The sequence below is a fragment of the Talpa europaea genome (assembly GCF_964194135.1).
Source record: "Talpa europaea genome assembly, chromosome: 14".
NCBI classification, from domain to species: domain Eukaryota; kingdom Metazoa; phylum Chordata; class Mammalia; order Eulipotyphla; family Talpidae; genus Talpa; species Talpa europaea.
Window position 1 is genome coordinate 80,795,848 of NC_140082.1, and position 15,425 is coordinate 80,811,272.

Below are 15,425 nucleotides of genomic sequence, written 5' to 3' on the forward strand. Positions count from 1 at the left end.
AAGGAAATGATTCTTTTTTTAAAAAAAATGACACTGTCAACATCCTGGAAAGTTGAAAAACACTCTGAAGTCCATTTTTACGTTCACAGTACTAAAGAATCTGTTTAAAACCTATTCAGTATCCCCACTTGTCCAAAAGTATCCCCACTTGTCTCTTGACACCAGCTTTGAGGAAAGACCTGCATGGCTACTTGTTCCTGCTCCGTGAATGGATTTTTGCTTTTAGCACAAAAGACAACATTGGGCCTCCCCTGGTGGCTCAGGCGATTGAGTTTAGCGCTGTGAAGCTGTCCACAGCCTCTGCAGCACTGGTTCGATCCTGGCCGGCTGGCAAGGGTCCCAGGTGAGACCCTGCAAGCAGGTGTCCCCTGCCAGGGACACCATCTCCCCAGGAGCTGCTGGCTCTGGCGGGGCTGCAGCAAAGCCAACACTGTTCTCGATTCTCTCTTTTTTTTAAGATCTATTTATTTATGCATACAAGAACTGGGGTACAGGCCAGAGGTGTGTGGGGTGGGGGGTGAGAGGATTCACCAGAGACAGAGCGGGGAACAGAACAAGTGGATTGACTGAAATACACTACTGAGGGGAGCAGCGGGTGAGTCAGGAGAGACCTGCTGCGCCATGTGGGTAGCTCCCTGGCTGGCCGGGGATTGAATTTGTGCTGCAGAGACTGCGGATAGCTTCATAGTGCTGCGTCTTAACCCCTTGCACTACTAGGAAGGCCCTCATTTTAATTCTTTCCCTTTGGCCAGCATTTGACACGGAGAAAGTTTTCCAAAATGACATTGGAAAAACCCATAAACCACCTGGGGCTCTCCAGCTGTACCCCAGCACCGGGAGTGCTACCTCTGTGGCTCACGGAAGCATGAGCGAACACCTCAGCCTCCTTCTCTGCTTGCAGGTATCCGCATGCTGGACGGGGATGTGACGGATGTTGTCGAGGCCAAGTCTCTGGGCATCAGGCCCAATTACATCGACATTTACAGCGCGAGCTGGGGCCCAGACGATGACGGCAAGACAGTGGACGGGCCTGGCCGACTGGCGAAACAGGCCTTCGAGTATGGCATTAAAAAGGTGTGAGTAACCCAGGGCTACGATGGAACTTTCGGGGTCCAGGGGAATAGTGAAAATAGTTTTGACAGTTAAAAAGCAGAGGCTCCAAATGGGACCAGAAAGGCTATGTTGATCCAGAACCCCAGTGAGGGAGACCACGTAGGAGCTCAGGGAAGCAGCTTTCCACATGTGCCCCACACCTGCACGGAATGGCTGTTCCAGTGCCACCAGCATCTGCCTTGGCCTCTGTGCCTTGGAGCCTAATTGGTCCTGCAGGTGTGTGCAGGTGAATGTGTGGTGGTGGGGGGCGGGGGCGGTGTTTAGTCTGATCACTTAGCCTGTTATTTGTGGGTGAAGGTAAGTCCTGGGCCTTAATCCGCCTGCCCACATACATGCCCAGTCTGGGAGCTTTCTGTGGCCATCACAGGGTGTGCACAAATCCAGCCCAGCTCCCTCTCCCCATTCATACCCCTACCCCCTCTCCATATTGGGGATCCACCCCCTTCAAGACCCACCTCGGTCTGGTCCTCCCTGCCAGCACATAGCCTGGCAAGTTTAGAACTTCTTGAGCAGAACCTCCCCAGGGACTAAACAGAATAAACATCCAGCTCAGTGCTTCTTCCCCCCACTGAGCTTCTGAGAGGAAGTAGGGAGGCTGGCAGGCTCCTTCTTGATGCCCACTGACCACGAGGCCCACCCGCCGGCCATTCTGTGATCACCCTTTCTGGGACCTTGTGTGTGTCAGAAAGGCAAGGGGAGGCGGGAGGGGCTGGCAACGACTCAGTTCTTACAAACAGGGTGGTCAGACAGATTTCTGGGCCAGGACAGCTTCTTGCAGCAGACAGAGCTGTGGTCAGCGTCCGGGTGGCCCAGCAAATCCCAACCCAAAGCATAAGGTGTGGCTCAGCGAGGCCAGCGAGCATTTGGGCAGGAAGTATAGGCAGCCTGGGGGCGCATTTCTACCTCTGTCTTCCACGGGAGAGAGGAGAGTGGGGTGGAGGAGGGGCCCATTTTATTATTTATGCGTTTAAAAATATGTTTGAAGTTATCTTATTGTATCCGTGTGCATAGTCATTGAATTGTGCCCAATAAATAGTTAATAAATCAAATAGTACCAGTCTTTTTTTTGTCTCCCCTGCCCATCCCCCAGTCCTGCCCCGTGAAGAAACAATCTTTTTTTGTTTTTAACTTTTTCTAAATCATATGATTTGATTGCTTTTCTGGACATATTGAATGGTCATTTTATGTTAGTTTTCTTTTCTTTTATGGAAATTGATAATCAACTCTAGAATGCCCCCAGCCATGCCTGCCCCCACCGCCTGGCTAGTGAATACCTGGGGTTTGTTTCCCCTCATCCCTTAGACTTGAGGTCACAGACACATCACCCTGAACCTCACAGCCAGGTGAGCCGCCTGCGCCTCCTCCTGGAATGTTCCACTAGTCAGCCAAGCTTGCTTCCTCTGCCGCCCTCTCCCTGAGACCACTTGGGGCTTGAATGTCTGTGAAGCTAGTAACCAAAGCAGGGCATCTGCCTGTGTCCTTCAGGGCTGAGCTCAGCCAGAGACGCCTTGTGAAAAGGAGAACAGGGGCCATCAGACCCACACAGCGCGTCCTCACTTCCATGATGGCACGCAGCTTCCTAGTCCTTACAATGCCAAGGAAAGGCAAAGACTGCTTCATTCAAGCTTCTGGGCTCCCAACTGTGCCAGGTGCTGGGCCCAGGGCATTCTAGAAGGTTCAGGCGTGACCAAGTCAGGCACTATATGCAGAGGGGCTACCTGATTAAAAAAAAATCTCATCTCCCCTATACTCAACTCCCACCACCCACTAGATCCTATGAGCCCACTCTTCTGGAGAGTGAAACAGCCCAGAAATGAGTTGAAGCTGGAAGTCAGAGGGCGCGGTTTCTGCCTGGAAGACACTGTTTCAAATGGTGTTAATACTGCACGTCTGTCATTTCCATGAGATGATTTCTAAAGGTTTCGGGGTTTAAGACAGAGTCCCCTATTTCCAGAAGAGATAATGGTGGTTTTCAAAGGATTTTCTAGGTTCTCAAGTTCACTTCGGTCAGCGTAGATGGAGCCGGTGTAGGACTTGGGAGGTCTGGAGCTGCAGAGAGGGCATCTTTGCATCAGAATGCCGAGCAGCGTTGCTTCATAGGGCTGTCAGGGGAGTGAGGAAATTGCAGAGGGGACCATGTGGTTCTCTGTCATTCTTGTCACTATTTCTTGAAATACTGAGGTCATTCCTTTTTTTTTAAGTCATTGTGAAGTAAAATATGTCACGTAGGGAGCCTTAAATCGCAGCTGTCTAAAGTTGTCACTGAAAATCCTCCTGGAAATTTGATGATTTCAAACCCAACCGCATTCCCCATCTGTTTTTCCTCCTCATCACCCCATTTGTCACTTATGGCCTCTTTCTGTAAAATCTGACTTCATCTTTGGTAGATGATGTGGTTTGGCGGTAGGAGACTTCAGAAGCCATAATTGGCATGAAGATCTGTTTAATGTGAGCCATGTGAACCCTCCCATGGCCTGTCACTGAGAAGGGACATTAAATGTCACTGTGGCCAAAAAACCAGCCTCGTCCAGATGCTGGGCATCTTGCTGGTCTCCCGTAAAGGTGCCTCTGAGCTCCCGGATGACTTCTCCAGTGCCCGGCAAGATGCTGAAATACATCTTGTTGGGGCTGTGGCTGTTGCTTTCCTAAACACAGAGGCAAGGTCATGGCTAGGGGTGAGATGCCCTACGTGGTTCCATCCTATGGCTGTCCTGGGAACGGAAGACCTGGAAAGTCAAACACAGCCCTCAGAAGCAGCTGAGACACCTCAGAACTTGGCATTTCCTCCGCTCAGTCAGTCCCATGTTCTCTTTCCAGAAAACTTTTCAGAAAGGAAAGAGGCTTTTGAGGCTTGTGGGAACTGATAGTACAGAAAATACACTGTGTCAGAAGATGCTGGCCTTTGTCATTTTAGGACCTTATTATTCAAAGTGGAGTCCAGGACCAGCAGCGCTGGCATCACCTGGGAACCTGTTAAAAATGCACGGTCTCAGGCTCAGCCAGAGGCTGCTGAGTTGGAATATGACGTACACTCATGGGAGGAGGCGAGCTCTGTTTGAGGCCATTCTTGGTGCTGCCGCTGCTGCAGTAAGCCTGCATATTCCGCTTTTGTCTGGAATGATCTGGAGTCGAGTGGGGAGCTAGAGGTGACAGTGTCTTGGAGGTGATAGGTTCTGATGGGTTAGACACCTTTCCCTTGGGATTTTAGTGGCTTGGAACTAGCTTCTGATGACTCTTTTCCTGCAGGTAGTTGTATGCATGGACACACCCATTTCTGTAGTACTTTGTGCCTTTCTTCCAGAAGCTTGACCTTTTTTGCTAAATATAAGTAACCGTTCTTTCCAGCCCTTGGCAGAGTCCACCTTGGAGATGTGAAAAGCAGAAAAAATGAGTTGGCTTGGAGCAGTTGGCCTGGGTGAGCAAGAGGACCCTGCCTGTGGGGTTCAGGGAGAGCCTGAGGTTGGAACTGGAGGAAGTGCAGGAGTTTGGACAAATAGGCATGGAAGGGAGGAAACTGTGGCCCACTTGTCTGCCAAGTGGCATCCCGTGGGGCTTCCAGAGCAGGCAGGTACATTCAGCAGTAAGACTTCAGTTTGTCGCTGTAGGTATTGCAGATTTGGAGGCATGGGAGGATGAGGGGGATGTGTTGTGGACTTATGTTCAAAGTTATCTCTAAGCCAGCCGGTTGTGTATAAGCCTCAGTTTCTTCATGCATGTTTGCAAAGGAGGGCCCTTAGCAAGGACACCAGAGTCACCAGCCCCATCGGTACTGAGTCGTGTGGAGACCTGTGTTCCCATCACTCTCAGAACTGGCTGAGCACCACCCTCCATCCAGACTCTTGGACCAAAGTTTCAGTCCGGTCTGGGATTAACCGATCTCCAGCTGGTGTCTGTGGCTGGGAGGAGCCCTTGGTTTGCTCAGAAATCATTGATCCTGTGGGTGTGGGCTAGAATGGCACCGTGGAGGCCTGCCCCTGAGCCATCATTGTCTTTCAAAGCCTCACTTTCGCATGTATGTTCTTGAAAACAAAAACCTGCGCACCAGGGGCGCCGCTGGCCTTGGCTGGCATCGTTAATCTGACATGTCAGCACTTCCCACGGTGGAGACCCCGGGAGTCTCCCAGGACAGCCGCCAGCAGCCACGGGCGTTCTGGAACACAACCCTTTTTACTCATTTGTTCTTCACCCAGAATTCATGGTCCCACCCCTCTTTTCAAAATGAGTTGGCTCTCTAAGAAGAGTGCTTCTTCAAGTGTGTTGTCAGGAAGATTTGCTCTCTGCCCCCGCTGGGGCTAGCTCTCTCGATCCAGAAAAGTTGACATTCCATATCCCGCCATCCTCTCTCATCTCAGCTCTGCTGCAGGCACCATTTGGGCTTTCTGATCGTGGGTGATTACCATGGAAATGATAGGCATGACTGGAGCAGCCTAGCTTGTAGCGAGGTCCTTGATTTTCCTGTGAAAAGCAGAGACCTCTCTCCGGGCTTTCTCCCCAGCACCATCCTGTGATTCTGTAGTGTAAAGACTGTCGCCACAGTCCAAATGCTCTATTAAAATCAAGACAGGGGGCCTCCCCGGTGGCGCAGTGGTTGAGTGCTGGGTTGCAAAGCTGCCCGCAGCCTCTGCAGCACCAGTTCGATCCCCGGCTGCAACCCAGCCACCAGAGGAGGGTCCCACATGGCGCGCAGACCTCTCCTGCCGCCCGCTGCTCCCCTCAGCAGTGTACTTCGGTCCTTCTGCCTGTTCTGCTCCCTGCTCTGACTCTGGTGAATTCTCTCACCCTCCCGTGCTTCTGACTGTACCCAGCGCTTGTATAAATAAATAAATAAATGAATAAATGAATAAATAAATAAATAAATAAATAAATAAATCTTTTAAAAAAATAAATTAAAAAAATCAAGACAGGGTCCACAAAACCAGGTCCTTGGTGGCCTGGGATGGTCTGACCATGTTCTTTGTTTGACGGAGGGGCCCAGGCCCTCAGGGAGGTTCTGGCTGTAGAGCTGAGCCTGTTTTCCTTGCCTCTAGGGCCGGCAGGGCCTCGGCTCCATCTTTGTCTGGGCCTCCGGGAACGGCGGGCGAGAGGGCGACTACTGTTCCTGTGATGGTTACACCAACAGCATCTACACCATTTCCGTGAGCAGCACCACCGAGAACGGCTACAAGCCGTGGTACCTGGAGGAGTGCGCGTCCACCCTCGCCACCACCTACAGCAGCGGAGCCTTTTACGAGCGGAAAATTGTGAGTGCTCTTGGCCACGTGGCGAGCTTGGGGTGCACACCCCCGACCCTTTGGAGCTCAGTTCCTTTTCTTAATGAAAAGATGAGTCAGGTCCAGGCCACTATATTCCCGGCCCCAGGGTACCAGCCTCACCCAGCAGTGAACTTGCCCAGTCCCTTGGCAACTGTCCACAGACCTGCCTTTCTAATCTTTGCACCAAAAATACCAATTAAAACCCTCTCTCTGCCTTTAGAGCTCTAAAAATGTCATTTAAGAAGGGGGTACATTCTCAGCATGATGTGTCTGAAATTCTGTGGTCGCCTTGCTTGCGTTCCAACGACTGATTCTTTTTCTATAGTAAGAGAGAATCTGGGGTTTGTACAGAAATATTTTCGAAATCCACGTCTCCTTCCAGACCTTCCCCTGTGACAAAAGTGCTTTCCTCAAACACTTTCTGTCCAGCAGTGGTTTCGGTTGCTTCAATTCAATGAACACGAAGTGTGATTTAGCTTTTAAAAAGTAACTTGCAGCTCAGCATATGGGTGGAATTTGGGCTTCTTCCCTCCCTCTGTGCCTTCCTACTTTAAAAAGCAGGAGGAGGGGAAGGTTTCAAGTCCAAATTAATGCAGAATTCAAATGCACAGTCATTAAGTTGGTTTTTAGACATTTTAAAAATGAGACCATGGAGCTGGCCAGACATAGATTAATTTTAAAGCTCACTAGCATCTTTTCATTCCTCCTGCTGCTTAGCCACTTCTTTAGAAATTATTTGCAAATTTATTTTTGCATTTTTCTGTGGGAGCATACAGGCTTCCTGTTCTCTGCTTTGCTCTGCACCAGCCCAAAGGTCAGCCGCGATCATTCCACCGCCAGCCTGGCAGCGGCCTGGGCTGGTTAACGAAGGTATTAATTTAAGTTGTTATTTTCTTTTTCTCCTGGCGCACGCACCCCTGGGACGGGCAGCTGAGATTCTGAATAGTGTCCTGTTCCGCAAGGAATCTAGCTCGTTTGAACAAGGACTTGCTGGAGTCTGAAACAGAGGCCTGCTGGCTGCAGGGGTGCAAGTGGGGCGTGTGCTCTGGGCTCCTTTGAACCGAGGGACTTCATGCTGGGAGGACCCCATGTTCCCCAACCCCGAGAGCAGGACTGGCGGCTTTATTTGCTTAATGGCTCACCGAGGGCACACATGTGTATGTGTGCACGCACGTACGCACACCTTAGCTGCAAAATGCTTTTGTCCCTTTGTTTCCTTTCTCTTCTTGCCATATGGGTAAGAGGGGTGCGGTTAACTGGGAAAGTAATAATAAAAGAGCAAACATACTCAGCCAGAGCTGTCTGGAGCTCTTCTTGGACAGTATGGGTGGCATTTTTTCTTTTTCAGTTCAACAACAGCCGTGTTTTTGCTCGGAGCCCCTTGACTAAGGGCCTGAGTGGGGACAGTGGGCCACTCACGGCCTGCGGAGGTCAAGCAGGTTGGGAATTTAAGCTCTGTGCTCCACGTTCTCTGCTCCTCTCCACCCAGGGAGGGCCTTCTACGGCACCTACGGCATGGTGGGGTTGCCCTGGCTATGCAGGGACTCAGTGAAAAGAGGGACACCCAGAGCGAGCATCTCTCACGGCTCTTCCCTTCATTCTCCGAGCACAGGCCGTGTTCCAGGCAGCCCACTGGTTTCAGCCATCCCCTCCCTGCAGGGAGGCCTTTCTGCTCACTGACTGGAGAACCGCTGTGGGACCACCCTTGCTCCTGGGAGCTTGGCCTCCTGCCCAGACACCCTCACTTTCCCTTACTGGTCACCATTTATCAAGCACAAGGATGTGCCAGGTGTCCAGCTGTGACCTTCACAGGAGCTGTGTGAAGGGCATATCAACATTCCCATTTGCAAGTGACAATCCCGGAGGTCGCATCCTGCTCCCTAATCCCTTGCCCTCAGCTGCTCTCCCCAACATGGAGATGCCTCGCTCTAAATTTGGGTGCGGGAATGTGCAGAGGAGGCTGATCTCTGCTAGTGTTTCTGTTAAGTCTTCCTCTGTGTGTGATGCGGGCTGGATCACCTCTCCCTGGGGGATGCCCCCCAATCCCTGCTGAAAGATAATGAAGGAAGATGCTCTATTGGGAGGAGGGTCTGTGTTACATCATCTGGGGATTCATTCTCGAGGGTTCTTCCAGCAAGTGGAGCCCAGCAGTTGGGTGGGTGTATTTGCTTCCTATTGCTGTCATAACAGGTTAGCAGCTTGAAACAGCACCAATTTATTAGCTCCCAGTTTTGTAGGTCAGAGTGTCGCGGTGTCATGAGGCTGACGTCCAGGGGTCGACCCAGCTGCTTCCTTCCAGGAGGCTGGGGGGAGAATCCACTCCTCGCTTGGGTGGGTTGCTGGCAGAACCGGCTCCTGTGGTTGCAGGACTGAGCTCTCCCATTTCCTTGTGGGCTGTCCACTGAGGGCCGTTCTCAGCTTCCACAGGCCACCCACATGGCCTCGCTTGGGTCCCCAGCTGCCCATTCAAAGAGCAACATCGGGCCAGTGCTTTCTGTGCCTCTCTGCTAGACTTCCCTGCCTCTTTCTTCTGCAGTGAAGGACCCTTGATTGCTTTGCCCGCCTTTGCCCCCCGAGAATCAAGGATACCCTCTTTGATTTAGAGTCAGCTGGTGAGCAACCTTAATCCCAGTTGCAAAGTGCACAGGGGCCCGGTCCCATCTTGCACAGGGGTGTCACAGCGCTGGGCCCACACATGCCCACCATTGCTGCGTCTCCAATTCACTTCCAAGGCGACTTGCTGATGAGGTGGTGTGGTCTCAAGGGCCGGAGTGTGGAATCGGACCCCCTGGGGAGGGAGTGCAGAGCTCCTGTCGGCACATGCAACCCTGTGAGGTGGAGAACACCCCCAGGGTGACCCGCTCCTGTGGTGGACACTGTTGCTGTCTGAGGAGGGCATCCCGGGGGAGAATGATGCTGACCTTCTGGCTAAAAGCAGAAACACCTCTCACTGGGCGAGCTGGCTCCTCTGCGTGTTTCCAGTTGTTCACATGTCAGAGGGTGACTTGAGGGTGAGAGAGTGGGCTCTGGCAGGCTCTGCCTGGAGGGCCACCTTTGTTTTATCTTGTCTGGCCTTTGGTCTCAGCACACACACCCACAGTTGTCAGAGTTTGGGGCTTCCAGATGCTTGTCTTCCGTGCCTTACCTCCCTGTTCTCACCCCATACTAGCTCATTCTTCCAGCGGGTCCACATTTGCCAAGAGCAAAGCCCCTTGGCAGGGAGCTCCAGACGCCACATGCAGGCGTGGTCCCCGAGAGGCAGCTGCTAGGGTCTTCCTCGTCTCCGGGTCCTTGGACCGCACCCACTGGGAGCAGCATCTTGAGTAGCCTCTGGCCTCTCCTGAAAGCTGACGTTAGCCCCTCGGCGCCCCCTCCTCCAGGTCACCACGGATCTGCGTCAGCGCTGCACTGACGGCCACACGGGGACCTCCGTCTCAGCCCCCATGGTGGCAGGCATCATTGCCTTGGCCTTGGAAGCAAAGTAAGTACCCATTTCCCTTCCTCTCCCCTTTAATGACAGATCACTGTATTGCGGTAACCTATGCATAATGTAAAATGTGCCGTGTGAACTGTGTTGAGGGTACACGTTGCTGTTTGACTGTCACCATCATGCACCTCGCTCAGCCGTCATCCCACACTAAAGCCCTGTACCCAATAAACTACCGCTCCCCAGATTCCTCTGCTGGGTCAGCGGTAGCAAAACACCGCAGGCTGGGGCTTAACAACAGACCTTTGCTTCTCCCTGTTCTGGAGGCTGGAGACCCACATCGTGGGTGTGAGAGCAAAGCCACATGGCAGGAGCACAGTCATCAAGATGTAGAATCTTAGGGCTTCTTCCATCCCTGGGTGCCTGGATCACACTTGCCTCGGGGGCAGCATTGTGAAGAGTGAAGAAGAAGGTGCTGGTTCTTCTGAGGCCTCTCCCCTTGACTTGTAACAACTGACTTCTCCCTGTGTCCTCACCTGGTCTCTCTCTGTATCTCTCTCTGTGTGTGTGCGTGTGTGTGTGTCCAGATCTAGAATTTTGTTTTTTTTTTTAAAGATTTATTTATGCATACAAGAGCTGGGGTATAGGCCAGAGGTGCAGGGTGAGAGGATTCACCAGAAACAGAGTGGGGAGCAGAACAGGCAGATTGACCAAAGTACAATGCTGAGGGGAGCAGCAGGCGAGTCAGGAGAGGTCTGCTGTGCCATGTGGGTAGCTCCCTGGCCAGGGATCGAACTTGTGCTGCTGTGGCTACAGATGGCTTCATAGATTGCATCTTAACCCTTGCGCCACCAGAGAGGCCGCAGATCTAGAATTTTTTAAGAAGACTATAGTAGATTAAGACCCACCCTAGTGACCTCTATTTTACTTTCATTATCTCTTTTTTTTTTTTAATAAATTTTATTGTTATATTCCCCATACAATTGCAGCCCCCCCATTCTGACCCCAATCCCTCCCCTCCCGCCCCCGCCCCCCTAAAAGTGTCTCTGGTTCATAGTTTTTTGTTGATTTTGATTTTCACTTTCTTATAGTTATTCATTTTCCTGGTCCCTTATTTAAGTTTTCTAGATTCCTGCTATGAGTGAGACCATCCGGTATTTTTCTTTTTCTTTTTGGCTTATTTCGCTGAGCATGATCCTTTCCAGCGCCATCCATGTTGCTGCAAATTGCATGTGTTTATCTTTTTTGAATGCTGAGTAATATTCCATGGTATATATGTACCACATCTTCTTGATCCAGTCATCTATTTTTGGGCAAAAACATAGAGCTTCCATATGATCCAGCAATTCCACTCCTAGGTATTTACCCAAAGGACACAGAAACATCAATTCCAAAGAACACCTGCACCCCTATGTTTATAGCAGCACTGTTTACAATAGCTAAGCTTTGGTTACTTTCATTATCTCTATAAAAATCCTGTCTCCAAATACCTTCAAACTCTGAGCTCCTGGGGGTTAGGACTTCCATATATACATCCAGGGAAGGAACAGAGTTTCAGTCCTTAGCATGCCCTATTTTCCTTTTCCCCACAATTCTACTGTCTGTGTCTGTGGATTTGACGCCTCAGGCCTCACCTACTTGGACCCATGCAGGGTTTGTCCTTTGGCGTCTGGCTTATTTCACCCGTGGTGTCCTCGACATCTGCCTGTGTGTGGCAAGTGTCCTTAATGGGTGTGACTTGGCTCCTTCCCTTCTTTTCCTGGTCAGAGCTCACAGTCTCTCCACTTTGTGGGACCCCAACAGGGTATGTGGGTTAGAGCCCCAAGTCTACCTCCCATTCTGCATCACCAACCAAAATCATACTTTAGACGGCTGCAGCTGCCCTTAATGGACTGTGGTGCATAAATTGACAATATAGTGGTGACAATTTATCTGTCCTAAGCCAAATAAAATTTCTAGAGTTGTTAGTGTGTGGATGAGTCATGAAGAAAAGAGAGTTCACTGCTCATGCAACCCGCAGGTCAAAACACATTTTATTTTTCCTTTTTTTTTAATTGCAGCATTACAATATAATATCATATAAATTTTAGGGGTTTGTCATTGAGAATCAGCATGTGTAATACTGCATATGTATGTCTCAAAGTCCAAATCTGCTCTTTAGCACACCATTGTCCCCACTTTGATTCCGCCTTCCCTCTGGTAACCACTAATTGATCTTCTAGTCCAGAGTTTATTTTTGTTCTATTTAGCTCATCTGAAATGTTTAGACTTCAAAACTGGCTCAGAACAAACCCAGCCATTTGAAGTAGTATTTATTGCAGATGAGATTTTAAATGATTCAAAAATCATGTTTGGGATGCTTAAACCCTTGTAATTATGTATGTTTGCATGTTGATTTGCACGAGGCAAAAGAGCATAAAACTCAAATGCTACCAATTTAGCAAAGTAGCAGCTAAATATTTTCAATTTCCAGGCCAAAATGTTAGCTTCTGTGTCCTGAGGCTCTTTTTAAAAATTCTAAATAATTAGTTCCTTGAGTGGAAAATTGCATTCCCATGCTTAGCAACTCATTGTTCTAGGTTTTCTTCCGTTATTGGAAACAGGCATGGAATTTTGCTAGTTGAAGCAAAATAGAAAACAAGCCCTATTTTGCTGTAGATTGGCCCATTAAACTTGGCCTGTGGACACATGAAAACCCCGATAGTGATCATCCTATCTTTGGCTCCTCAGAAATTTACAGGTGGTGAATCAATCAAACCACACTGAAAACACTTAAGGCTTTGAAATGGATGGACTGGCCCGGGGAGAAACATGTTACATATAGGACACAGGGGGGCTTCTGACTCTGTTCTGTTCTGCAGCAGGAGGAATTAGTCAAAGCCAGATCCTCCTGGGGCCAAGGAAACACTCGGGTATGGAGCAGGGGGCTGGGGGAGACAGTGTGCTATGGATATTATGTGCAAGAATTGTCCAACTGTCACCTCACCGTTTGGTGCCAGTCTCGGGAATTTCCATCAATTCCTTCTTCATCAAATAACATTTCCAGCAGCCTTATTATACATGTTTTCCATACAACTGTAATTCTGATTTTTTCGCCATTGTCTGTAAGAATGGATTTCCACATAATAAGATGGTGTTTCGCAGTCTCCCTTTCTGGACCATTCTGTCTGAAACTCTGAAATGCATGCTTCTTTTTTTCCCTAAAGATATATATATATTTTTTATTTATACAAGAACTGGCGTATAGGCCAGGGGCATGGGAGGGTGAGAGGATTCACCAGAGACAGAATGGGGAACAGAACAGGCAGACTGACAAAATATACTGCTGAGGAGAGCAGCGGGTGAGGCAAGAGAGGTCTGCCGCGCCATGTGGATATCTCCCTGGCTAGCCGGGAACCGAACCCGCACTGCAGAGGCTGCAGGCAGCTTCACAGCACTGTGCTCAACCTGCTGTGCCACCAGGGAGGCCCTGAAATGCATACTTCTTATTGGAAACTGGTTTTGGCTGTCCTTAAGTGGGACCCATTGACTTGAATAGTGACTTGCCCCAGCACGCGGGTATCCCAGAATTCAGCCATGTGTGCTCTGTCTGCACCCCAAAGCCTGTGCCTGTGCCCCACTCCACCTGAGAGCCAGGCTGTGGACCACCTGGAACCTCAGAATCTTCCTCTAACAATGAGGGCCCTCAAGAGGGGCAGTTACAAGGGGACAATAGCAGGTCAGCCCATGCCCAGCTCAGACCTGGAAACTGCACTGAGGGACACAGACAGGGTGAGACAGGCCATGGTCAGTACCAACTGTGACTGGCAGGAACATATTGGGAGATCAGGAGACGTTAGGACGAGAGCCTGAAGAGTGGGAGCCAAAGGGAGGAATGCATGTGTACCCTACAACTCAAGCCTCCTGGTAGGAAAATAGGCAGAGGGGACAGTTGGTAGGAATGTAAAATGGTGCAGCAGCTATGGATAATAGTATGGTGGTTCCTCAAAAAATTAATCATAATTACTGTAGGATCCAGCAATTTTGCTGGTGGGGAGAGACCTGAAAGAATTGCCAGCAGAGACTTGAACTAGTATCTGCACACCCATGCTCACAGCAGCTTTATGCACAGCAGCCAAAAGGTAGAAGCAACCCAAGTGCCCATAGATTGATGAATGGATCAACAAAAGTACATGCAAGTAATGGAATATTACTCAGCCTTAAAAAGGAAGGAAATTGTGACACAGGCTATGATAGGGATGAACCTTGGACATTAGGCTAAATGGAATAAACCAGGCATAAAAGGATAATTATTGTCTGATTCCATTTACATGAGGCTCCCTAAGTAGTCACATTCATAGGCACAGAAAATGGAAGGGTGGTTGTGAGCAGCTAGAGATGGGGGAATGAAGAGTGGATGTTTTCCTGGGTGCAGAGTTTCAACTGGGGAAGATGAGAAAGCTCTGGAAGCAGTGGTGGTAATGGATGCACAATCATGTGGATGTGCTAATGGCACTGAACTGTACACTTAAAAGTGGTTAGGATATTATATTTGTAAACACATACAAACAAAGCGGGTGATGGGAAAGACAGTGGTGACTGATGTGAGTTGGGCAGTCCTGGCCAGGAGGAGGGCATAGAGGCCTCATCCAGCTTCCCAGTGGCCTTGGTCTATGACCCAGTCCTGATGCTGCAGACAGAGCAGGTTATGAGAGTGCCACTGTATCATGGATCTGGGTTTCAGAACCGTAAAAAAGGTAGAAAATTTATCTTAGAATCAAAGAATTCTGCTTTATGCATTTTTGTCACTAGGTATGTGTTGTGTTCTTTTATTGAAATGTTTCTACTTTGCACCAAAATAAAAATACTGTAAATTGAGAATTATTAAAATCTTGAATGAAAGTCTGTAACCGCTGGGTCCATGCAAGGTGGGGTCTGCATGGATGGCAACTTGAGCTCTGATGTACCCCAGAATCTGCTCTTTGTGGTGGGAATGGCCCCAAATACTGATAGCCTCTGGCTGTTTCAGTAAGGAGGTCCTTCTCCTCATTGCCAAAATTCCTGGTATAACCCTTGCACACACTCAAGGCTGGGTTTTTGATGCTTATAAATTTTAAGTCACCCCTGGAACTATTTTATCTCAGGAAATCATTCTTTACAAAGAGATAGTGATATAAGCCCTTCCCGGAATGGAGCCTGCAGGTCCCCCTCAAGTCCAGACTTAAGGCTTGTTCCAGGGGCACTGTCTTTGCTGGGCCTGTGCGGCCATCATTATGGGTCTGGTGGGCTACAACAGCCTGTCCCTGTGTCATTGCAGCAGCCAGTTAACCTGGAGGGATGTCCAACACCTGCTGGTAAAGACATCGAGGCCAGCGCACCTGAAAGCCAGTGACTGGAAAGTCAACGGTGCTGGTCATAAAGGTGAGTGTCTTCTGCTGGGCCAGGCGAGGACTGATCATCCCTCCTGGTGGGCTCCTCTAGGTGACCTCCTGGGATCTACAGGAAAGGGTCATGCGAAATGCTCAAAAAGAATCTCCAAATAGGGCCTCCCCTGGTGGCCCAAGTGGTTGAGCGCAGCGCTGTGAAGCTGTCTGCAGCTTCAGCAGCGCCTATTCGATCCAGGCTGGCTGGCAAGGGTCCCACATGGTGCAGCA

General features: G+C 49.8%; 1 protein-coding gene across 3 annotated transcripts in view; it reads left to right on the forward strand.

Moving 5' to 3' along the window:
* The window catches only part of PCSK6 (proprotein convertase subtilisin/kexin type 6), a gene marked incomplete at both ends in the record, with an annotated part of 162,505 nt that overhangs the window by 83,400 nt on the left and 63,680 nt on the right, over nt 1-15,425 (forward strand). For 2 of the 3 annotated variants that reach the window (XM_084253905.1, XM_084253906.1), the window contains 4 exons: nt 902-1,074; nt 6,141-6,353; nt 9,746-9,846; nt 15,089-15,192. In XM_084253905.1, coding sequence (XP_084110031.1) covers nt 902-1,074; nt 6,141-6,353; nt 9,746-9,846; nt 15,089-15,192 — 591 coding nt within the window. The remainder of the gene's footprint in view (nt 1-901; nt 1,075-6,140; nt 6,354-9,745; nt 9,847-15,088; nt 15,193-15,425) is intronic. The other variant, XM_084253907.1, reaches the window with a different exon arrangement.